This window comes from Haemaphysalis longicornis, unplaced genomic scaffold (assembly GCF_048455015.1).
Source record: "Haemaphysalis longicornis isolate Haplotype H1 unplaced genomic scaffold, Haemaphysalis longicornis Haplotype H1 scaffold_5, whole genome shotgun sequence".
Lineage (NCBI taxonomy): Eukaryota > Metazoa > Arthropoda > Arachnida > Ixodida > Ixodidae > Haemaphysalis > Haemaphysalis longicornis.
In genome coordinates, this window is record NW_027526385.1 from 54,856,827 (window position 1) to 54,881,735 (window position 24,909).

The window sequence follows — 24,909 nt, forward strand, 5'->3', positions numbered from 1 at the left end:
GTTGCCACATGCGCTCTTACCTCCTTGAATATATTGCACGCTAAGCAGAGGATCCGGTAAGCTGAAGACTACATTTTACTGGTTTCTGCGCGAAAAATTTCGAAATGCAAAAGACGTTCCCAATCTACCATCCGAATTCCCAGTCGACACATCCACCGGTTTTCCTGCAGAATGTAGTTTCGCTTCTCAAGTGCCAAGGTTGCGAGCTGGTACAGCAACGCGCATGTATCTAGAGCAGTGCATACGAAAGGAGGAGGATAAAACTTTTATTGAGGCCCAATCCGACTGGGTGTGTGGAGACAGACAATGAAAGAAAAAAAAATGCGTCAGCAAAGGACAACCAAAACTGTGGGAGTGTAGAGCCGCATTTCGCAAGCCCCAGAAGTGCCGACCGCACGAGGACCGCGTTAGCCGTGTTGGCCGCGTTGACCGCGTTGGCCTGTAGTGGCCGCGCTGTTTCCAACGAACGTCACCAGTAATTGTGGATTAATACAGAAAGGAACGCAGCACTGCTCGAGGCACTGTCTCACGAAGATTTAGAGCCTGCATGCTTCAACAACGCGTGCGCTTGGTGGGTTTCGCTGCCCATTTACGAAAACGACTGAAAAGTACTTTAACGTTTTATTAAATCAAAGGGTCCCTAACCAATTGAACTGTAGACTCATGTGCTGCCGTTCATGATTGCTGCCGCGACAGGGAGGCGTTGGAGCGCTCTGAACCGAACGGCCAAATACTCTGGGCGAACCTATAATTTAGGCTGGGCTGACGTATCCTTCTTGCTTGGTTTCTCCCATTTTATGCGAAACCAGGCTTAGTTTACCAGCGGAACGCCTTCTAAACAACACGTTTGTCCTAATGGGTAGAGAGAGAGAGAGAGAGAGAGAGAGAGAGAGAGAGAGAGAGAGAGAGAGAGAGAGAGAGAGAGAGAGAGAGAGAGAGAGAGAGAGAGAGAGAGAGAGAGAGAGAGAGAGGTCTTTAATGAAGTTTGGCGATGTTAGCCGGCCTAAAATGCTTAACTTGCTACGCCAGTTGACGACGTGACGAAGATGATGGCGATGATGTTCACGAACTTGATGCGCACACAAACGGCGAGCTGTTCACAGAGACTGGGCTAGACCTGTGCGTTGCAGGTACTCTACCAGAGGTTTTGTAGCCCGTAACGCACGTTTGGGAAAAACTCATGATCCTAAAACGTCTTTAACTGAATGTCCACGGAAAGCGGCGGTACCAAAGACACCGCGAGGGACACTCTTTGAGTACTTAATCGAGCACATTCACAGAGCAGGTGCTGGAGGGTTTTTCGAACATCACAGTGGGGGCAGAGTGGTGAGGTAGCTCGTTTCATCTTAAACAAGAGGTTGCACATGTATGCGACCTTCGACCGCATGCGATGTACAATTGCTTCTACTTACTCGGAGAGTCCTGGTGGCATTTTGAATTTGCAGTTGGGATCGACTGACAATACCGGTGCGTAATGGCGTGTGCCGGTGTATAGCGTAGGATTCGCGTGGTCCTGACTAGGCGACAAGGAAATAGGAGGGTGAAAGCCGCGGGCCTTTTAAACTCTCATCAGCGAAGCCTCAGCCCTCTGCAACATTTTGCCACACTCAGCGTTTGCTGGCTCGCGGAATCGATCGCCGTGGACGTCGTCGCCGCCATCGATTTAATAACGAGACTGCTCCCTTCCTTCTCTTCCAACTCCGAAGGCAGTGTCTCGAGATCGGGGAGACATTTTAGACGGCGTTGGCAGTAGAGGCCGCAGGAGAGGCCCCGGGGCTCTTCTAGGATTCATGCGGGCGTCTCCTCCCAACATTTCTTCACCGCAGTCTGTGTCGGCGCTCATCAAATATCCATGACTTGAGTCGACTGTCCACGACCCGCTATTTACCCGGATTGCCCCGGCGTACTTCTTTACTTGTGCAAGTCGACACGGGCACGTGCGTGTTTCACAGACTTGATCATGCAGTAGTGTTTCGTGAAAAAGATAAATGGGATAATGTGAACTATGCGTGTGTGTGTCTTACCCGAAAGCCATTTTATCGGGTTTACAAAGCCTGGATTTTTGGGAGATTCGCAAGTGCATGATGTGTGCCGTTCATTAAACATGGTTTCTCGAGCAATCTCTAAAGGATCAGCGGTAATTGTAAGGTATTTCTTTTCCGTATGCGCCGTGCTGATTCAGGAAACTGGTGGTGCGCTTCGCCACCGCCATCTCCTCAGGGTGAAGACGTCTATTCTGCCCTCTTTGGTCATTACGTGGAACATTGTATGACAAGGAACTTATTGCCACCGCCTGGTCGCGGGTGTGTAGCACATTATATTATGTATTTCTTTGTGCCCCGTAGAAAAGGCTTTAATTACAGCGAGAGCCTGATATGGCTGGTTCGAATGCAGACATCCAATGACCCCGGCGTCGACACGTAGAGAAAAAAAGCCCAAGGCAGCCTAGATGCGTATCAAGCCATGCCTGCCGTGTATAATAAAGTAGGAATAATTACCAAACTAATAAGATATTGATTAGTCATGTTCATTAGAATATGATTGCAAGGTGAATTAAGATATATCATTCTGAATTAGGGTGTACTAGCCGAATTGACAGAGCACTAATTATATTAGTGGTAAGAAAGGTGAGGTTAAAATACATTAGGGTAACATGAGGTACGATTACGATGTATTAAGGTAGACTAAGATGAATTAAGGCACGTTTATGCAACTAACATTGGACTAAACCGGATTAAAAAAAATTGGGACGTATTCGTACCCGCCGCGGTGGCTCAGTGGCTAAGGCGTTGCGCTGCTGAGCACGAGGTCGCGGTTTCGATTCCCGGCCGCGGCGGCCGCTTTTCTGATGGAGGCGAAAAGCAAAAACGCCAGTGTGTACGAGATTTCGGCGCACGTTAAAGATCCCCAGGTGGTCGAAATTAATCCGGAGCCGTCCACTACGGCACGCCTCATCGCCTGCGTTGCGTCGGCGCGTTAAACCCTACAATAATCAAATTGGGACGTATTAGACTAATAAGGTGAATAAAAATAAACTGTGATGAATTAAAGTAGATTAAGATGGATTAAGGTGGCATAAGAATAGCAAAATAATTTCAGAGCTTTGTCACCGTGTATGTAAAAACCCACCCGTTATATTATTTCGCCCGGATTTTGTCTTCAAAACACGTAGGGAGGCTTAATTGTCGCATAGCGTTTTTATTTCCTTATCCGGTATTTTGTCTTTTAGGGTTATATAATGATGGATCAGTAACTGGTATAATGGTAGAAATGGGCTAATAAGAGACATTGCGGTAAAATAAGGGAAGGTTACGGTGTGTTCAGGTAGCTTAAATTTAATAAAGATAAGTTTAAGGCAGACGAAATGGGACTAAGGTGGATACAATGTGGGGATGTATTTAGATTGAATGAGGTGAATAAAAATATACGTAGGAGAATTAATGGAGATTAAGATGGATCAAGGTGTCTTAAGAATGGCAAAAAATGGAGGGCTGTGCAAACGTGTATTTAAAGGGTACCCGTCATATTATGACGCCACGATTTTGCCTTTATGACACGTAAGCAGACCAAATTGTCCCATGGAATAATAATTATTCTCCTCTCCTATATTTTGTCTTTTAGTGCCTTACAATCAAGCAGTATTGATTATGGTGCCTCTGAGTCAGCGTTGAAAAATAATAAAACTTTAGGAGTGGCTGTATTTAAAGTTTCCATAGAAACAATAAGCTTAACGAATGTTCGAACGACTCGAACATAAGTCTGTAAACATCAAAAGCGGCTGTACTCACCCGAGACTATACTTTAAAAACTCTTGCATCCCTCTGTAAAATGAGGACAGTGGTTTAATGAGAAGATTTCTCGTGATTAATTCTTTATTTGGCTAATCCCTCACTGCAAGTGTGTGCTGCACTGGATATAATGCCCTCTTCTCTAGATTAACCGGAGCCATTCTCGAGTATGGACTCCGTTGGTCTAACATTTAGGTTTCGGGTTTACGGCGTGAATCCCGTACCTGCTCTTTGTCGTACAGTGAGTCCGTTTTCGAGTGGGGCCCGGATCAACTCGCTAAACTTCAAAATTAGACGTCAGACATAAAGTCCTAAACGTCAGAAGACAAGGTTAGGTCTAAAGTCCTGCGGCTTACAGCTTTACGGCATTCAGAGCAAGGCCATCCTCAGCGTACGTCTATCTGCGGGCAACGGCTGTCGACGTTCACCTCAGAACATGACGTTACGCCTATATACGCCGTTCCATCGCATGCCTGCGTCCCCTTCTTCCTGAGCTGCACATCAACCTTTAGCGGGGGGTGCCTAGCGCAGATGTCCCTAAGCTTCGCCTGTAAGCTTTTTAATTTTTATACCCACTATAGTGATCATCGTCAGAGAAAGGTGGCTTTTCTGCAGTGCGTTTTCCCGTACGGAAATAACCAGTGAGAGGCAGAAAGCGTTGCTCTAAATTTTGAATTCCTAAACCGACTTAAATGAATTTGAGAGTTTCAGAAGAAATCGTGCACGCAGCAATGCTTTTTTTTTTCGCAAGTCCTGCTTACTTGCACTTTAGAAACGTTATTTGAACGCAGAAAAAAACGGGGAATTTGGCCTACATGATTTTAGATGATATACCGCCGCCTAGTTATGACGGTATCAAGAATGAACCAGACACGACGGTATAAGAGGCAAAATCAATTCATTGTTACGTTATATTAAACTACGGCCTCAATTTCCCTTTCTTTAGTGTAGCCACAGAAATGATAAAAAAAATGAAGGTGTCACGGTCTCTTTCACAAGCGTCTGTTCTTTTCGGGATGGTTCACAATCAACGTCACTAAGAGGGGCTACTTCGCTACGGCAGAAGTAGAACGCAAACAACAGGCCAAGCGGAAGTGTTAGACGGAGACAAATAGTTGAGAACGGGTGGTTGAACGTCACCTCATTAATTTCTCTCCGCTGGAGTGTGGTATGAATGATTGCTCGCTCCAGCACATTACGAGAGAAGGGTGTACAAAGAGAACACAGATACGGATAAGGGTCATTACCGTCTGATTTTCTGTAGATTAGATTTGCGTAAAATTGTGTTTGCCTCTTTTAACCTTTGCATGCATTGACTATACGCACGCCCCGTTCCCTAGTGTTGTCGTGCTTAGGCAGTAATCGGTTTTTGAAGTGCCGCTTCTGTTTTATCCAGATCTCATCTTAGTGAAATGGCGATATGGGTGTTTCTACTTCTTTATGGAATACTAACCTAGTGGGTGTTTATAAAAAGTTATTTCCGCTGCCTATATTGCTTCTACGGTCCGTTTGTTTCACTTGAAGTATGAAATGGTAAAGCGTTGGGTAAGGTTATAGAAACTCCTGAGCGGAAATACGCGAATAGTGCATTATCAGTTGTTCCGGCTGGTCATCTCTGCTCACAAATCTCGACGTATCTGATGTGTGAACTCGACAAGTCACAAGCGCAGACTTGATCATAAATGTCATTGGAAAAGCAGTGGATGACTAATCTGAAGTTCGCGGCTGCGGTGCCCACCCTGACCGTGTGGGGGTTTCTCCGCTTCTTTTCTAACTATTAAAATTGTTGTATTCACTCATAGCAATATAACGAAAGGCTCATTGTTTGATCTCGAAGAACGTGTAAGCACCTGTTACCCCACCCTCGCAAACTTGATTCTCGACCCGACGCACGAGCCATGCATCAAATTCACAAACCCGCCACAAGGCGTTTGTCGGATGCCTTTTGCACACCAAGCTTTGTGTTTTAAATGCAGAGCATTTCAGTAACTCACCATGTCACCCGCGTTGACGTCCGTAGTCGTAGTCCGCACCCCTCCCCCTACACTATATAAAAAAAAATACTACCCGGCGCCTGGTTTCGATCCCTCGACCCTGCGGGCGGAACGTAATGTACATGGTGCTCTACCCACTGCGCCACAAAGCCGACACAGAATAGGAGGCTACGAACGCGCCTTATATCCTTGACTCATTCAAACTACGTCAAGAAGCTGCTGATACAACGCATTCACTACCACCACCTCCCCAAACACTAAACGTTAACGCAATACACCCACCCCCTATGCGACGCATTTACTCGAGTCCCCCTCGCGGGGAGATGGGCTCAATTTTTTTAATCGTCTCCATGACCACGTTTGCTTGTTTCAGCAGGGACGCTGCCTGCCAGTCGCTCCTCTTGTTCTCCAAAACGGTCGGCATTTTGTCGCCGTAATTATCATTTATTCCTCTTTTGCCACTTTCTCGGCCCTGAACTATCGTCACACTCGACTGTTAATGCTTACAAGTATTGACAGGACTCGTCAAAATGCGGACGGTGGGCGCGTCGGTCATAAGCAGTGGTGCGAGCACAATGCCACCGCAGTCAATGCCACTGCTGGCTGGCTGCTCAGATTGACTTTTCCTCTCTGCACGCGCCCTGTCGGTCTCCACTCTCCCAACACTTGTTGCCCTCGGATCGACAGTGCAGAATTTTGTCGACATACAGAACCTATTTCTTACGTAATACAGCCCCCAAAAACGTAATACCATTGTTCTCGAAGAATAAAGTGTATGACAGCTGCATCTTATTGGTACTCACCTACGGGGCAGAAACTTGGAGGCTCACTAAGAGGGTTCAACTTAAATTGAGGACGACTCAGCGAGCAGTGGAACGGAAGATGATAGGTGTAACATTAAGACACCAGAAGAGAGTGGAGTGGGTCAGTGAACACACGCGTGTTAAGGACATATTGATAGAAATTAAGGAGAATAAATGGTCGTGGGCCGCGCATATAATGCGAAGGAAAGATAACCGTTGGTCATTGAGGGTAACAGAGTGGATCCTTAGAGAAGGCAAGCGTTGCAGGGGGTGGCAGAAAGTTAGATGGGCAGATGAGATCAAGAAGTTTGCGGGGATAAATTGGTCGCAGTTAGCACAGGACCGGGTTAATTGTAGAAAGATGGGGAGGCCTTTGCCCTGCAGTGGGCGTAGATAAGCTGGTGATGATGACAGCCCCCGAACTACTCCCCGATCTGCTTTCCTTAGTTATCCAGAAGGCTTTCTTCCCTTTAAGTACTCTTTCAATGATCCCTGCGTTATTGTTTGTATTGCGCTTTTTACCCCGCGAGGGCCTTGGTTCTAGCCGCCTTGGCACCACAGGGTTCTCGGACAGTATACGGAGCTTTACTTGACTTCGCATTCCTTTGTTACATTCGTTCCAGTCGAACCGGTAATGACTCTGACGCGTTTCTATGTGTGCAGCATAAACGACACAGCCGCCCGCAAGAACTCCACGTACTACAAGTGCTGCATGGGATTTTGCATAGACCTGTTGCAGAAGTTCGCCCAGGATCTAGGCTTCACCTACGACATTCACCGAGTAGAGGACGGCACTTGGGGTGTAAAAGATGTAAGTAACGCGGCCATTGCTGAAAAAGCCTCTATTCCACTGCCTCTTGTCAGCTCGAGTTATATTCTCACGTGATTTTGTAACGCCAAAGTTGGAAGATATGTATGTAAATGAAATTTTTATGCGAGACACCACAGCCAAGACGACGACGCCGAACGAGTGTTACCCGGAACGCGCGATCACATAACTCTCGTGCTGAGGGCTTGCTCTCGGAGCACGAGCGCTTCTTGTTCAATAGTATTCTTCGACGGCGCTCTGGTTATTCGCAAACCCTAATTAAAGCTTTACAAGTCACTCCCAAAAACACGTTTGCTGTACGGGACAATATGTTTGCCTTCAAGAAGTGTCACTAGAGCTGAAAGCACGTTCCTGTTTAGTTCCCCTAACAAGCAGGGTGCATTACTGTGGATGCTACATAGCTTTCAGACAATCCGCCTTTAGCTAACCATAACGTTCTACGGAAGCCGATTGAAAAAACGGCATTGGGCGCATCGGGACCTTCCATCCCCGGCTGTTGAAGAGAAATTGCCTCTGTACTCCGGCCACCGCAAGGTGGGACAGTGAGTTAGGGAGGAACTAGCTGAAAGATGTGTGGCATCTACGGTGCTGTACGCAGCTTGTGAGGAGAAGCACAATTCATAGACTATTGCCTGTTTGCGCGTTTTAGAACAGCCTAACCGATGAGAGTGCGAGCAGTGCCCTAGCTATCCCATAGGTTTTGAACTTTGAACGTCAATGTGAAATGGAGGTGTGGTTGATAAAATCTCCCCTCAAATGGCTAGCCTTAGAGATGAAATATTTAACTTTAATTAACATTTACGGTTATGTGAGGATGTGCATACATCGTACGTACTAATGTACTGAGAACGTACGTAAGAAAACATTCTTTCTGAAGTGAGGTATTTGTCGTATTGTAAGATAGAAACAGCACAAGTTTGTGTCACCAACAAATGTGCACAATGGTGAATAAAAGTGATGCTTCGGTAACGGAAAATGTCTAAGGCATCAAGTAACATTGTCATGGTTCAAATAAGGCCAGCATAAATGTATATGCGACCGTATATCCTTCTTTCTGTATCCGCAGAACGGCACTTGGAACGGTTTGATCGCTGAGCTCCTCGAGGGCAAAGCAGACATCGTGGTCACCTCTATCAAGATAAACTCTGACCGCCAGATGGCGGTCGACTTCACAGTACCCTTCTTGGAGACTGGAATTGCCATCGTGGTAGCCAAACGGACTGGCATCATCTCACCCAAGGCATTTCTCGGTAACCAGAGGGGTTATCTTTCCGTGTTGGCATGCGTGATTTCATGTGAGTAAAATGTGGAAGCACCGCGGGAGTCGAGGATTAGCATCAACCGAAACGCTGATTGCGAGCTAGATCGTTCACTGAAACACTGCGTTGTCTATCTTTGCTAGTTATTTTACTCAGCCCAGCTTACCAGAGCACTACGACCATCTTAATCTTAGCTAACCTTTGCCACTGATAGTTTATTTGAACAACGGGGACAGGTAACGTGGTAAACATGTTTAATGAGTAAACAGGGCTGGATGCTTTGGGAATAGGGGGTTTTGAAATACGTTGATTAAACGAGCTCCAACTAGAAGTCTTAATAAAAGGTGGTTGGAGCATACAACTTAGCTTCAGTGAAATGATAGCAATGGCGGAATAACAAATGTATCAAGCCTAACGCAAACTGCTTCCTAACAAGCTATACAAGTAGGAAAGACGAAGGCAGTCTAACGGTCCTCTCAGAATATCCCCCATCGTCGGTCACCATCAGGCCTGTACGGAGTGCATGCAACCGTTGAAAAACCCCAATTTGAAGAGCCTGTGGCGCCCTCGTTTTGCGGCACACGTAAAGGATTTACAGTAAAGATCCGCTTAATTTAATGCTGCCAGGACATATAAGTTCAGTAAAAGCTTGCGGCCCTCGAAACAATTCAGATTTATTTATGTTCATGTTTTGGGTAAAGTGAGAACGGTACAAAAACTATCGCGTAGAGAACTGCGCACCAGCAAATGTATGCTTCATGTTATAAAAGACTGGACTATAATATTCATATTGTCGCACCAGTAAAGTTCCAGTAGAGCTTCCAGGCTGATGGTATGTGCAAGATTTAACTTGGAGGAATTCTGAACGATGCTCTGCATCAATCTGTCGCTTATTCAGCTCCCCCAGACGAGTGTACGCTTGGTGTTGCAGTGGAGTTGTCCTGAGTACATAAACATTTATAATCCACTCAACTTTCCATCTAACAGTTGGACGGGATTTTCAATTTTGTGCATTGAGAGTACTGCTGTAATTGCAGAACCTTTCGACACGGTGTCGTGGCTGCTTATCCTGCTGGTGAGCATCCAGGTGGCCGCTTTTTCTATCTTCGTGTTCGAGTGGATGAGCCCCTCCGGCTACGACATGCGGATCACGCCTCCCAGAGGTAAGGACACGCACGCACACTAGTCACCATTAAAGGGTACCAATACCAAAATGGGCACCACGCAAAACAAGACTCTCACATGCGCGTATAATTACTTGTTTGTTCGAATACGCGGGTACTAAGGTGGTACATTCGGGATTACTTGGATGCCATATATGCAGGCTATTTTCATTAGCCTAGAATGAGGTTTACTCATAATTCATCCTACTTGAAGTGGGCCTAGATAGGGATTGGTTTCGGCATATGAAAAAAGGCCGAGTTGGATTTGATCTGCAGTATAGTTCGTATCATGTCTTGTTCAGAGAGGCGGCACAAAGTTACGACAGGGCCGCGTCTACATGTCTACGCCGCAGTTCTGAGTACGGTGTGATAAGTACCCGGCTACAGACACTAGTCGGAAAGCGTCTTGCGGATCTTTTTCTGAACCAAATGCGCGGTGCATCGTGGGATGGGTAGCCTTTCGCGCATGCGCAGTTTAAACGGTTTCCCTGTGCAGAGCATCGGTTCTCGCTGTTCCGCACCTACTGGCTGGTGTGGGCCATCCTGTTCGGGGCGGCGGTGAACGTGGACTGCCCGCGTGGCTACACTGCCCGCTTCATGTCCAACGTGTGGGCCATGTTCGCCGTCGTCTTCCTGGCCATCTACACGGCCAACCTGGCTGCATTCATGATCACCCGCGAGGAGTACTACAACCTCATCGGCATCGAGGACCACCGGGTGAGCCGGGTTTACCGTGCACGGCTAGTTAGCGTTTGCTGCTTATTGCTTAGGACCCGAAATGAAAACATGCTTACCCATTCACTCGTATTCGTTTCTGGAATCTCAGTCAACCTTCAAGAGGTGTTTCACCTCAGGGCTTTTCAAATAAGCATAAAAGTTAACTCGCTTTTGCAGCAACTTATACAGGTAATAAATTTTGTCCCGTTAAAATTAATATTTTCACACAAAAAGGTATACGTACTCATGTTTGGAAACAAATCGGGTTCAGGTATTTGTCCAAATGGTCATCGATTTATTGAAGCTAAATATTGCTCTATTCTATTCCTAACATGAAAAAATATGTTAGGAGCCATTACCTAGGAAACCTGAGTAAATTCGCGCGCCTGCAAATAGGAAGCCAGATGAAGGCGCACTTGACTGGGCAGCAGGTGCCTGATAATTAGGAGGGGAAGCAAGCTCACCCCCAATATTTCCTTTGAGGAGGAGGAGGAAACAACTTTATTGAGACCTGCAGATGAGACGTGGCCTAAACGTCGCGTCGGTCTGCCGCACGTCGCCTGCTACCTCTTCATGCTGAACCTCCGAAGGAGGTAGCACTTTCGGGTCGCTGGCGTTCGAGGGCAGCCAACACCTGCTGGACGGCCAGAAATTGGATGTTGTAGTCCTTGCTTCTCGCCGCGTCCATAAATTGCGGCGGGATCACTGTGGCTGCGTTGGCCTTGCTTGGATTCACTTCGCAGTTCCATAGGATATGAGCCGCAGTGGCTCTCTCCTTCTTACACAATACACAGTTATCACTTACATACACTTCAGGGCACATGTGCTTGGCTAACACCGGGGTTAATAGCGAGTTCGTTTGTAGCTGTCTAAATGTCACTGATTCTTCTCTTGTCAATTTTGGGTGAGGTGGCGGGAGAGTCCGGCGATTAATGCGGTACCACTCGAGGATGTCCCCGTATGTGATGAGTGGCTCCGTCTCCACAGGCTGGGTCGACTTAGGGGAGGAGGCCGGACTATCAAGGGCGCCGCGGCAGGTGAGCGCGTGCGCTGCCCGGTCGGCCTCCTCGTTCCTGTTGTCATGCCCTTCGCGGAGACCCAGGGGGCCCACATGCGCTGGGAACCACCGTAGAGTTATTGGCATCGTCCGGGGGGGTAGGGCACCGCACACCCTCACTGCACCGGGGGACACATGGTTCGTGGCATAGCTCAGTATTGCGGGTCTTGAGTCACTAAGCACTGTAGTGCACTTTGGGTTCGTGATGGCTAGCGCGATGGCCAGCTCTTCTGCGTGGTGGGCGTCTCGGGCTGTGAAACTTCCTGCAGTGTACGTCTCTCCTGACGCGGCTGCTATCACTACCGCGGCGTAGGTATTAGGTCGGTTGGGATACTTCGTGGCGTCAACGTATTTCCTTTGAAAAATATTCTGGCAAGTCTTGGCACGAGCCACAGAGAGGTCAACAGTACCGTTTTTCGAACATTTGGGGTTGATTACTTTTTGCGCTGTCACGCATAATCCGTCTCGACTCTAGGTGCCCGAGTATGGCCAGAGTATGGAGACTCTTCCTGCTATAGTCAGATCGGTGTGATTTCAATGAAAAGCAAATGATTCCATCAAGAAAATCTCTACGGACTGGTTTCTTTTATTAGAGTACAGGCCTTAAGGCACGTAGACAGTTTGATGGGTTGCATCACTATGCAAAAACATGCTTTACTATTCCTCACACCCCGGAATTGGTGGTTCTGTGTGCGCAGCTTCAAAACCCGCATTTGATGGAGCCCCCGTTCCGCTTCGGGACGATCCCTCACGGCAACACCGAGGCGGTGCTCAAGCAGAACAAGCCCCAGCTGTACTCGTACATGCGGCCTTTCAACCGGTCCACGGTTCTCGAAGGCATCCGCGCCGTGAAGCTCGGCGAGCTGGACGCCTTCGTGTACGACGCCACCGTGCTTGACTACCTGGTCGGTCAGGACGACGAGTGCCGCCTGCTCACCGTCGGCTCGTGGTACGCCATGACGGGCTACGGATTCGCACTGCCCAAGAAGTCCAAGTACCTGCAGATGTTCAACAGACAGATGATCGAGTACCGGTGAGCTCTTGGTTCTTGCGCTTCGCATTACTCCTCCGCCACCGCTCTGCACACGGTTTCAATTTTTAATAGCAATTGGGTGATAACGCTTCCCCGGACAACGAAAAAAAAAAGTGTGCGAGTGCGCTCATGATTGAGTTAGTGAGTGGGTAGGTGAATAAGTGACTGACTGAGTTATCAAGTTAGTAAGTGAGTGAAGGAGCAAATGTCAGTGAACTCGTCAGCCACTCAAATTAGGTCAAGGCAAGCCAGTAAGTCAGTCATTCAGTCATTCAGTCATTCAGTCAGTCAGTCATTCAGTCAGTCAGTCAGTCAGTCAGTCAGTCAGTCAGTCAGTCAGTCAGTCAGTCAATGGCACATTGTGGGAGGTCAGGTCAAGCTATGCGAGTCAATCTGGTCGAGTCAGGTCAAATCAGTCCGTTAGTCAGTCGCCATAGTCAATGCTCTTGCCAATAGGGTCGATGTTGAGAGAGTCAAAAACTAGTCGATCTCCTCCTCTTTGCAGAGAGCGGGGCGACCTGGAGCGCCTCCAGCGGTTCTGGCTGCAGGGAGCCTGCAAGCCGGACAAGGCGAAGCGCAACGCGAGCAACCCTCTGGATGTGAACCAGTTCATGAGCGCCTTTCTGCTCCTGGGCTGCGGAGTTTTGCTCACCTTGCTGCTGCTGCTGCTGGAACACCTCTACTTCCGATACCTGCGCGCCAGGGTCGCCTCCGGGAGCCGGGCTCCCTCGGGCAAATGGCTGGCCCTCATTTCACTGGTGAGCGGGAGCTGCTGTCTTACCCCCTATCCTCGTTTCGTCCTGGTCCAAGAGGTCAGATGGGTGGAGGCGGCTCTAGTAACTTGTCTAGAGACACCTGCTCATAAGCTTTCGGCTTGCTGAGAAATTTCTCCACCAATCTACTAACCAAAATATCGCACTTATTGAACTTCATAATGGCTCAATGTATACAGGTGTTAGCTGTTGTTTTCATCGTGACACAAAATCACTACCGTTTGTGCAGAGCATGGGCAAGTCTCTGAGCTTCCGCGACGCCGTGTACGAAGCTCGGATGCGACACCGGTGCCGCGACCCCGTGTGTGACACTCAGCTGTGGAAGGTCCGCCACGAGCTAGACCTCGCCCGGCTGCGCGTGAGCGAGCTGGAGGCCCAACTGGGAGTGCGCAGGTATGCATACTGCGCTCTCCTCTTCTTGCAAGTGCATTTTTTCCCGCAGCCTGGTAAGTGCTCTAGTATTTCTTTCAGTAAGTTGATAAATGTAGAAGTGGTCCGCAAGGAGTGAGTGAGTGAGTGAGTGAGTGAGTGAGGGATCACAGTCTTTCCTTTTTATGCGGAACCTTCCGTTTAAATAAAATAGAGTGAAGTAAAAATGCGGAATTCATGCGTCAATGACTTAAGCGACATTCTGGAACTGGTTTGCGTGCATAAGGAGTACTCTAACCTACTGTCAAATTAGTACAATTTCTTGTAGAGCATAACTGCCTTGCTCTTTCTTCCCCCCTTTTTAAAATGCTTTAAAATGACCCCCCATTTCTTATGGTACTTGAAATACAGTAAGTTTTCCGCATCCTTTCACATTATTCGAACTTTTTCTCGGACATTCTAGCAAGTTTTATTGCCGTCGTAACAGTTTCTTAAAACAGTAATAAGTCCCTAATAACTAAATTACAATTTTTACACAGGCCTCGAATTAACGCGGTGCCCTGATATTTTACCCTGCAACAGACCCTCCTGATGAAATGCCCTGAATTAGATGTCCACAAATGATAGCGCAACAAAACCGTGCATGTTTTCTTTTTCGTATGGCTTCCTCCGCAGGCCACCGTCGACGGTGCAGGAACTCCTCCGGTCTCGGGAAGGGACCAACAATCGGGTGACGCCCAGCGAATCACGCTGTGGTCCCGCCGCTCTCATCCACAGAGAAATCACCGAGAAAGAGACTGTCTTATGATGACGGACACAGCAAAAGAAAGCCTTGCGCCGTCACCTGCCAAGTCATCTATATTATAAGAAACCATACGCTCACAGCAGCGCCACGCATTATACCCACTGTACACATACGAGTACACCACTCGGTGCTGTGTACAGACAGAGCGCCATAGTCACAAACAACGCGGTCACCACCGTCATCGTATTCGTCGTACGGTGACACCTTTCGCGTGCGATTGCCGCCAGCAAGGACCCAGACTGTGCCTAGGAATGGTTTGGAGGTGCCCGCGCCTGCGCTGGAGACAAATGCAGAGACGAGAATAGACCCCCCTCCTTGAAGTATCTCGAGGCGAGGTTGAGCCCCTGAAAGAGGCGCCCGGGTGGATATTCTATGAACACGGCTACCGGTGTTCATATTTGGAATTGTGGCCGCTCGAAAGCATCTCCATGATGCAAAGATTTGCTTGCTAATGGTGAGGTGTAGTAGAACCCCAGATTTCGGATAAAAAGTAGCACATGCGTGCAAGAACAAAAATTGGCAGCAAATCATGGCAACTGGAGGAAAGTGATGGACATGGTATCCTCGGGTAAAAGGAGATTACCCAATGGGCCGAGGGTCATGACCGAAAACGGACTAAGGATTGCACAAAAGACGGGCGTGATGAACTGTCCAACTGACGCGTTCCGGTTATCCGTACGTTATGTGGAGCAAGTGAACCCCGTTAAACATTATCGAACCCCAAACAATTTCTTTTGAAGCCTTGCCCATTCGATATCGTCACCTTTAAGGTGAACATTTTGAGTCTGCTGTCTGGTTGGGAAGTTACTAAACTGAAATTTAATTGTGCTCCCACCAATAGACAAAACCCTACTTTTCGAATCCGGCTCGGCTTCTTCTTCAGGGATGACTGGGGCCACCGTGCAGCTGCGTCTTATAGTCTTTCACTGTTGCTGCCCTCGCGCAAAGACCTTCGCTGCGGCACGCAATCCGTGTGTGTACACTGAACGGAGAGTACCAAGCGAGCGATTAAGGTTCCCAAGGGTTCGTTGGATACGCTTTTCTTTGAGTCGTGGCATATCCAACGAACCCTTGGGAACCTTAATCGCTCGCTTGGTACTCTCCGTTCAGTGTACACACACGGATTGCGTGCCGCAGCGAAGGTCTTTGCGTGAGTGCAGCAACAGTCAAAGACTATAAGACTCAGCTGCAGCGTGGCCCCAGTCGCCCCTGAAGAAGAAGCCGAGCCGGATTTGAAACGTCGGGTTTTGTCTATGTATTGGTAGGAGCATAATTAAATTTCAGTTAAGATCGTCATCTCGCGGTCTTGTATTTTTTAATGTTTATCAGCCCCCAGAAGTTGACTAGTTGGGGTGGCACATTACATTCGTGCAGTCCTTGGTCACTTCGCGGCTAGAATTCACCTATTTTGACATTACGGAACACCTACTTGTACGAGTACGGACACCTGCTTGACCGAGGTAAGATGGCTTCCTTGGTGGGAAAGGCTTTCGTGCGAGCTTCATGGCCTGTAAGGGCACCCTGCCGCCTTAGGAATTATACCGAATCTTCGCTGCGCTCCCGCGTAGGTTTTTCAGTTGACGTTTTCCTTGTGGCTTGGGACAGCGATGGCGCTTCTTAAATTGGCCCATGAAAGTAACGACGTTTATAACCAGCATTCTCTTTCACGCTTGAGGGCTCATGCAATGTAAATGCAACAGGCATGGAGCATGCGTATTCACTCGTTGAAGATCGTTGAGAGCCGCGCCAAGGCCATGGCGCATCCTTCAGTTGCATACACAAATGTAAAAAATCATGAAAAGTGTGCCTGGTCTGTACACCGTAACAGCGGACTGAAATGGTTTTAAATTATTCTGAAAATATTTTCGAGTGGCCACAATTTCTAATTTTACAATGTGCGCGAAGAAAATGCGTGATCCGTCCCGGGGATCACAAATGAACGTGCAAGTTTTATCCGAATTACTCTAAAACAAGAGGGACGGCCATCGTCAAGACGTCAGTTACCCAAACCAGGAATCACAAAAAACTAGCGCATGTGACGGCTACCACACAAGAAAAGAAGATCCATGTGAAAGGCTGTGTTTTTTAGTGGTTCATTGTGACCTTTACATGCGCTGGTATTTTCCCCTTTACAATGAATGTTTGCCAAATAGCTCCGTATTCTGTTTTGTGACACGTGCGCAACAATCCTGACTAAAACATTTAGGGCCTGGCTTATGCTACTGATCTTAAACTTCAGGAGAGGGTTTTTGCAAGAAGTAGAAAAGAAAGTGCTGGGGGCCTTTGATGCTTTTTGTGCCCAAATCTGGCTTTCCATTCACTCCCGCTGTATGCTTCACCTCAAAGTATGTTTTGAAAATAATGCGTTGATATGAGAGTTGATAGAATGCGTTGATAGAAGCAAAACGTTCGAATTATAGATGTTTTGTTGATGTCACAAAACCGAAGCACGTAGTCGGTAGCAAGTGTGGCTCTGCTGTAGCTTTATTTCGCTTTCAATAGATCTGTCTCTTTTAGGATGATGCTACCACCGAGGAGCAATGTCAGGGTAATGTAAGATGAGAGCTGGAATCGTTTGAGAGCATTTGTGCCAGCATTGTTCGGGATCTGACAGCTTGTTTTTAGCCTCAGAAAAAATAAAATCAGATTCTCAAAAAGAAAAAGAAAAATCCGATGCACATGGTGAGAAGTGGCCAGTCTAGCCGCATTAAAACTCACTGGCAAGCTTATGTTGAGAAAAAGCACTCGAAATATTTACAAAATTCAGCGTAACGGACACAAACGAAAAAGTTATCTTTACATTATTCTCAGACTGTTTTCTGTGGCATTACGATGTAACAGCCGCCATGGTTTAGCAATTACGAAATTCGTAATAAGCCACCCATAATGAACACAGCGACTACGATAAAATGTCGCATAACGCACTGTATTTAACGGCCTTATTTAGAACCTCTCAAGGTTAAATAACTTGCACGTGACGGGTTTAACACCTTTGGGACAAGCACAGAATGTCAGATAACATAAAATTTCTTAAGCACATATTGATCATGTTAGAATATGACCTTCTATTTGCGCCACATAGGCATCTGGAAGAAAAGCGATCGATACAGGTGCGTTATTCCATGTGATTCATATAATGACTAGGATGCCGTAACACGAAAGTCAAACAACGCAGCCTTATACCCGCTCCTTAAAAATCGACTGATGTCCATCTGTCCAAATAATCTAAAACAGTTGAGGTGGCTGCCTGCCTGTCTCCTTCCCTATGTAAAAAACTACAGTGAAACAAAAGTCTGCTTTTTTGTCACTTGGTTCCGGTTAAATTTCTGTTCCAGCAGTTCACTAACTCTCACTAACTGTCTGAAAAAATATCATCCATAGTTTGGTGGCTTCGCCAATTTGTCAGTATTGTAAGAGTAGAATACTACCAAATTTTTTTATTTTCTGGAAGATTTTAGGGCTACGTTTAGGTAATGTATATGTAAAGTAAGGTGCTCCTCAAACGCGAACCGCGTGGAAAACTTTGACCTAAACTTGGATATCATGTTATTTGTAAGCATAAATAGGCGAGTGCGATGTGTGAAAGAAACCGATGCCTTTCCATTGCGACGTTATGCGGAAATAATTGTTGTGCGCACGCCTGATGGGTGCATAACAATCGTCATGCTCTCGGGAAAAGAACGGGGACAGCGTAGAGGTATTTCAAACCAAAGATTTATTCTTCTTTGATAAATTGTGCAGCGTGTGAGATTTTATCTGCAATTGATTTTTTTATCAGAATAGTCTGGGTGGGTGACAGGCCTAATTAGTTCGACAGTATAGAGCACAGAAACCTCGCATTGAGGTTACGTGGCGACGCTCATGAGAAACGTGTGATGCAGTTCTTGAGATTCTGAATTGTGGTCATAAAATTTATGAAGAGTTTTAAAAGACGAAATGGTCTCGTGTTGCGGTATAGACTCACAAATGATCGTATGTCATAAACGATGTGCACTTTAGTGGAGGGCAGTAGGCTAAAGTACCATGTTATTAGGTGGCGCAAAGGTTTCTAGGAATTATTGTAGTCAATGAGGTTTAAGCTCTGAATGTTATTTTACAAAAATGCAAGGTGCAACCTTTGTCAATCTTTTGTAGTTGATGTGGAAAGCGTGTTGAGCAGAAAAATTTCAAAGTACAAGCATACTTTTGTAACGATGGTGAAACGTGGTGTACCAGAAAGCGGGAGAAAGCCCCTTTCTTTGTTATTGCCAAAAGTAATTTTGGTCACAGTTAAACTTAGGCTCCTACATTGAGTTCTTTGTGGCACAGAAACCCTTGGCGTGGCCTAAAAATTTTGACAAAGACTGTGCCTCAAATACCCCACCTTCTTTGGGCTCTAGGCAAAAGAGATTCTTCTCACTGATAATAAAATATGGGCCTTGCTTCACGTATAGGGGCTGCGTATAGACGAAAGCAGCTGACAGCAGCACAGAGCATTAGGAAGAGGCTGAGCTCATTGCATATTCTTCGTCTAGAAAGCTCTCAAAGGGGCCCTGAAACTTGCATTCATCTTGTGGGTTACAGAAGCGACATCAAAGAATATGTGGCTGCAGAAAAAAATTAAAGTTTAACTTCATGAATTTGCGACCTTATGAAGCCCTTATACATTAGTTTCGAATGCTTTTCAATGAGAGAGAAGAAACGGGCGGGGAATTAGCATGCTTCGTTTGTGCCGAATATACAGAGCAAATCCACAGTTGGAACAAAGGATTTAACTCGAGACGTTGCCTAATTTTGCGAGATTTTGCCCTTGTAAAAGGGCTTAAAACTTTCCTTGAAAAATGAGACCCCTCCCCCTCCTCTTGAACCACAATGCAGAAGAACCAGCAGTTTCAGTGCTATTCAGAATAACAAAATTTTTTCTGAATAGCCATGTTTTACGAACTTAAATCCCTTTAGCTCCGCCGTCCGCACACTCCAACTTGATTTTTGTTTCAGGGTCCCTTGAAGGAAAGCACAGAGGAGAGTCTGTTTTAAGATGTGACGGCTCAGATTGCAAGCACTTGTAATCCATGTAGCAATAGGGCTGTGGTGTCATACACAAGTGAGTTTTCTTGTGCGTTATTTTATGCGTTGTTGTAACGTATAAGCTTTATGACCTCTGTAAAACATTCAAAGTACGCCTTTATCTCGAGATGTAGTAGAGTGAGGAGTACTTCAAACACGGAGATTTAAATTGAAAGAAGGTGCAAAACCCTTAATTAGCGATTGGAGAGTTTTTATAGTCATGCTTCTAGAGTATATATCGAAAGGGTAACTTCTGCGCTCCGCCCTTATTGTACAGAACCATAGGATAATTCAACTTATCCCAAAGAAACTGCGGAACTCTTGCGTTAAGTTTCATATGCTGTGGCGCACGATTCATCTGTTCTGATCGTATATAAGATCAAAGCTTTCCTGTTCATTCGTTTGCGCACTTTTCAGTAAAATACTTAGGTTGAAATACTATTGTGCGCCGAATGAGGGCTGTGAATTTGGGTATTTTTCTCTTGAAAGATCCCTTCAGAGCTCCCCAAAGAGCTATTACATAAGCAGGGAAACATGTTGAAACAAAAAAGTAGAACATCATGTGACTTCTCTTTTCTAAATAACGTTTTCTTTACTAAAGAAGCTATATACTGCGAAAGGCGACCTGCAAAGTTACATGTAGTAAAGAAGCCAACATTGCAGTAATGGCCAAAATATTCTAGTTCAGATATTTAGTGCACAGGGTAAACTAATATTAGGCGCTTCGCTTGTGCGACAAATGCACGAATCATGTGCCAAACGATGTAAAGCAAAGTGTATTCATCAAAACGCTAGTGACGACGCTAGGTTGAGTGTGATTGTGTAGCTATAAGTACAGTATAAAAAAACTAACACTCCCACCTCCAAACAACTAGCCAGCTACTTTTGGGGGGGGAGGCTTAGTTAGTTTTTGTTAAACAATCTGGCATGGTTGTATATGTCTCCAGAAAGAAAGCGATGTTACCGCGGTTAAGAGAAAAATCGCAAGCAGTTACAAAAAAAGTGTTTCGCTATGACAAGTTCACTTGCCTGTGAACGGATACACGTGAAGTACAATTTCGCAAAAAGAAACACGTTTTAAACATAGAAATAAAGGCCGAAAACAGATAAGAACACAATCTAAACCCGCCGATACCAATAGGTATGTGATAGGTGTCCCACGGAATGTTAAGATTCTTCTTTGCCCGAAATGTATAGGTATTCCGATTTTTCTAAATAAAAGCAGCGCTAAACTCAATGATGTGAATAAATCTCGAAACTGGTCATAATTAATGCTCATAAATTAGTTTACTGAACGCCCTCATTTCAAGATACGGAGATTGGTGCTGTCGAATGTCGTACGGTTGGTTATTCACAGTATTATCATTCTGCAGCAAACTTAAATCTCAAAAGGATTTTTTGATGTTGGTACAATAATCACAAGCATGTACCATTCCGTGGTTCGTCCTGTGACGTGCCTCAGAGGGATTCGGCGAACAGTACAGCGCAATTGTTGTCAAGTTGTCAAAAATCAACCTGTGTTGAAAATATGCCTTCTGAATACACTTTCCGTGGACCAAGCATTATAGACTACGGCTTCCGCAAGTCTGCGAAATGAAAAGATAAGTTCGGGAGCCTGAAATGCCAAATGATTTTTCGTGCAGTCATAGTACCCGTGTAACACCTGCGCATTCCCTGAAAATGGTTGCAACGTACAACCCAGTATAATAAAAAACAGTGTTTGCAAAACTGAACCTGTAACTCATATTAACATTGGCCATAGCTTTTTCATATTAGTTACGCGTCCTGTGTACCCCATTTCCCAGGGAAAATAATGTTGTTTCGAAACGTCCAAGGAACCACCTCTGTTCCTTTAAGTGCGCTAACACACTTTGTGAAACACAAAAAAGGACTAGCTAGAGAAACGGACTAGGTGATCAGCCCACGGACCGGCCAGTAGAAGGAGATAAGAACCACTGACTACCTAAAAAACCCTACTCTACAAGAAAGCCATGCAGATGCATAATCACTAAAATTCAATACAGTTGTTTGTAATATGCACAACAGTCATCTGCGAAGTCACTACAGACGAAATGCGCTGTTTAGAGGTAGAGGTCAAGGAAGACACTGCTGACGTACAAAAAAATGCGGAAATATTGAACTCATGTAACAGCGTGAGAGAGGGTAATACGAACTAAGGAATCAAATTATAAGGAATATCCTACATGGCAGTTATCAAGGTTATCAAGGATGTGTATCTCGATTGAATAAAGGTGACATCACCGTGTTACTGGAAACATGGGGGATGAATTACGGGCAGAATATTGGAGAAACAATCAATACGGATTCCACCACTTTTGACAATCTTATTGAGTTGAGCGTTGTACTGTTCCGTGCTGGGATAGAACTTTGTGGCTATGGGCTCTTCGTTTAACTAGTTCTGTTGTCCCGGTTCTGCGCTATTTCTCTATTCTATAGCCATCTTCAAACTTACTAAATGCAGCGTTGTTTTGCATGCGGTTTCTTCAGCATCCACTGCAACCGAATTATTAGGTTCTGGTTTTACCTATGATAGAGGCTACGCGAGCTTGTCGAAGAGTGTTCTGCACAAGAGTCACGCACAAAATGAAAGCTCAAAAAAGTGTGTACATTGTTGTCGCGCCCTAGAAAAACATATGTGTACATATACAAGTCACGGGTGTCTTACGTATACACGCGTATATAAATATATAAACATGTACCTAAATGTGTACGTACACAAAACAGAGAAAACTTGTTACAAAGTGATATATGTTGAAAGAGAGCTGTTACATTGTTTTGTGATTGCAGCCTAGATGGCGCCCACGGCGTTACACATATATGGCGGCCGCGCATAAGGGTGCGAATGCTCATGGCCAGTTCGTGTCTAGAGCTGCATACTGCCCATGTTTGCTGTAAAGTTGGGAGACGAAATAAAAGCAGATGTCTAATCAATACATTGTCTGCCATCGGTAGGGTTTTTGAAATCAATATGCTATTTTGAATGCCATGGTCGCTCCTTACGGAGGATCAGACCAGTCCTAGGCTTTTCCTGAGAAGATGTTTAGAAAAGAGGAGGATTGCGTGTGTTTGTTCATCGTCACACAGAAAATATCAAGAAAAATTCAGAAGATGCACTGGTTAGAACCGACCAGGTAAGAACGGTCTTCAGTCGCAAGGATACTATCAGTGCAACAGCACTTACCTATGTTGAAAATAAACCTCTTAGAAACGCTCCTGAAGCTTACCTCTGTATGCCGGTCGCAGATTTTTTAATAGGGTGGACCGATATCCTAACTCAGAGTACTGAACGTGTAACACCATCGTGGATGTTAAAACCCTACGAGTGCCATTTATTACAAAAAGCAGTCGATACGATCATATTTATATACCAATACTTCATAGAATGTTTCCAGGATAGATAATTCGTGATGTGTATAAAACTGTTTGTTTCAGTGTTATCACGGAATTATTTATTCAATGTGCGTTCTGTTTCGAGGCTTCGGATAACTGGGCTGTTTTTGAGTAAGTTTAACTTGTTTGATCTACTTTATAGAGTTCGACTTTCCAAGTATCACACCGGGAGAGATCTTATTGTGGTCAGCCTACACAATACATGAAATAAGAATCATCAGTTACAATAAGGAAACAATGCAGGTGTCAGCGGAAAGTGAAATGAAAGAAGCGATAAGGAGGGTTCATATGCAGGGATTCAGAAATGTTCTCACATTATTCGTTGCTTATTATCAAGGAGTACATAGAGAAGCAAAATGGGGCCCCCAAATCCTACAGGTGGGCTTGTGCAGCGTCGCCCATCAGCAACGGCCTTTACTTCTGTAAAAACACTCAGTGACAGTGGTAAGTGAATAAGAAGGTAAAGAAATGAGAAGCAAACAAAAATAGAATAATAAAGACAGAGAAAAATAGAGAAGACGAAAAGTTCAAGAGAGGAAAGAAAAAAGGAAAGCAAACAACCGAAAAACAGGAGAGACGAAGACAAGTAGACAAAATTGCCAATAAAAGAAGTTTGAAGTACGCCAGAGCCAGCGCACACATCAGGTGAGCCCATTTATACACGAGTGCTAGATTACAGTTCCTTCTGTTCGAAAGAAACGCTTGAATTCGGTGAAGCACTAACAGTTTAGCGTTGTGGTAACCTAATTTAGTTGCTGGTTGCTGGTTTTCTTTAATAATGCTGTGAGGTCTAAAAATTCACAGCGAGTAACTCAACCAAAAAAAAATCATGCGCAAGGCATCTGTAATTTTTGACAGCTGTCGTTTGCCTGCAAAAAAAATTGCCATAATACGTTCATCATCATCATCAGCCTATCTACGCCCACTGCGGGGCAAAGGCCTCTCCCATTATTCTCCAATTATCTCGGTCCTGTGACAACTGTGACCAATTTATCCCCGCAAACTTCTTAATCTCATCTGCCTATCTAGTTTTCTGCCGCCCCCTGCAACGCTTGCCTTCTCTAGGGATCCACTCTGTTACCCTTAATGACCAGCGGTTACCTTGACTTCGAATTATATGCCCTGCCCACGTCCATTCATAATGCAGCGATGGCGTAGAGGTAGAACACCCGCCTCGTGTGCAGAAGGACCGTGGTTCGAATCCCGGTGCCGGACAATTCCCACCGGAATAAACAAAAGAAAAAGAAAAGAAAAAAAATCCGCGTATTGATGGAATTGCAAAAAAGGGGCTTGGGGTGCGGCCCGACCCCGGCGACCATTGGCGGTAATGCACTCCCTCACCAGAGCAGGATTGGCCACCCTGGTGTAGTAACGGCCACAACCTCCCATGAATACGCCAATTAACCCATAATACGTTGATGAGTACTCAAAAATGATTCGATACAAAAAACAGCGTCGTTGCTGTAACTCCCAGGATTTGAATAGGGCGTATTGAGTCGTGAGTTGCTGAATGGGGCGCATATGTATTCTCATTATTGTTCAAAACACCCCACCTCACGGCAGGAGCAAAACCTACCAGCCTTGCGCTTAGCGCTGAGAACATTAAACGGCATGATTAGAACCCCAATCACCCCGCCAGCTACCCTGTCACCTTAATGGCACCGAATACGTTCGTTGAATAAACAAAGTAATTTTCCACCAGTTTGAGAGAAACGCCATCATGTTCCCCGCCTAACGTCATCACATCTGTTGCTCTCGTTATGAAACTTTTTGCAGCCCTCTAAGCTGCCAATTTCCACACAAATTATAATAAACATCAGTGTGGTTTTCATCCGCATTCCCACCGAATTTCCTTTTAAAAT

The 24,909-nt window shown here is 45.7% G+C and overlaps 1 protein-coding gene across 1 annotated transcript in view; it reads left to right on the forward strand.

The window, feature by feature from the left end:
* Nmdar2 (glutamate ionotropic receptor NMDA type subunit 2) overlaps positions 1-15,540 on the forward strand; it is a 170,039-nt gene extending 154,499 nt beyond the window's left edge. Inside the window, exons 11-18 of the mRNA XM_077670415.1 lie at positions 7,249-7,396; positions 8,481-8,664; positions 9,711-9,836; positions 10,333-10,553; positions 12,309-12,643; positions 13,149-13,401; positions 13,646-13,809; positions 14,461-15,540. Coding sequence (XP_077526541.1) covers positions 7,249-7,396; positions 8,481-8,664; positions 9,711-9,836; positions 10,333-10,553; positions 12,309-12,643; positions 13,149-13,401; positions 13,646-13,809; positions 14,461-14,593 — 1,564 coding nt within the window. The 3' untranslated portion in view covers positions 14,594-15,540. The remainder of the gene's footprint in view (positions 1-7,248; positions 7,397-8,480; positions 8,665-9,710; positions 9,837-10,332; positions 10,554-12,308; positions 12,644-13,148; positions 13,402-13,645; positions 13,810-14,460) is intronic.
* Positions 15,541-24,909: the final 9,369 nt, after the last annotated feature.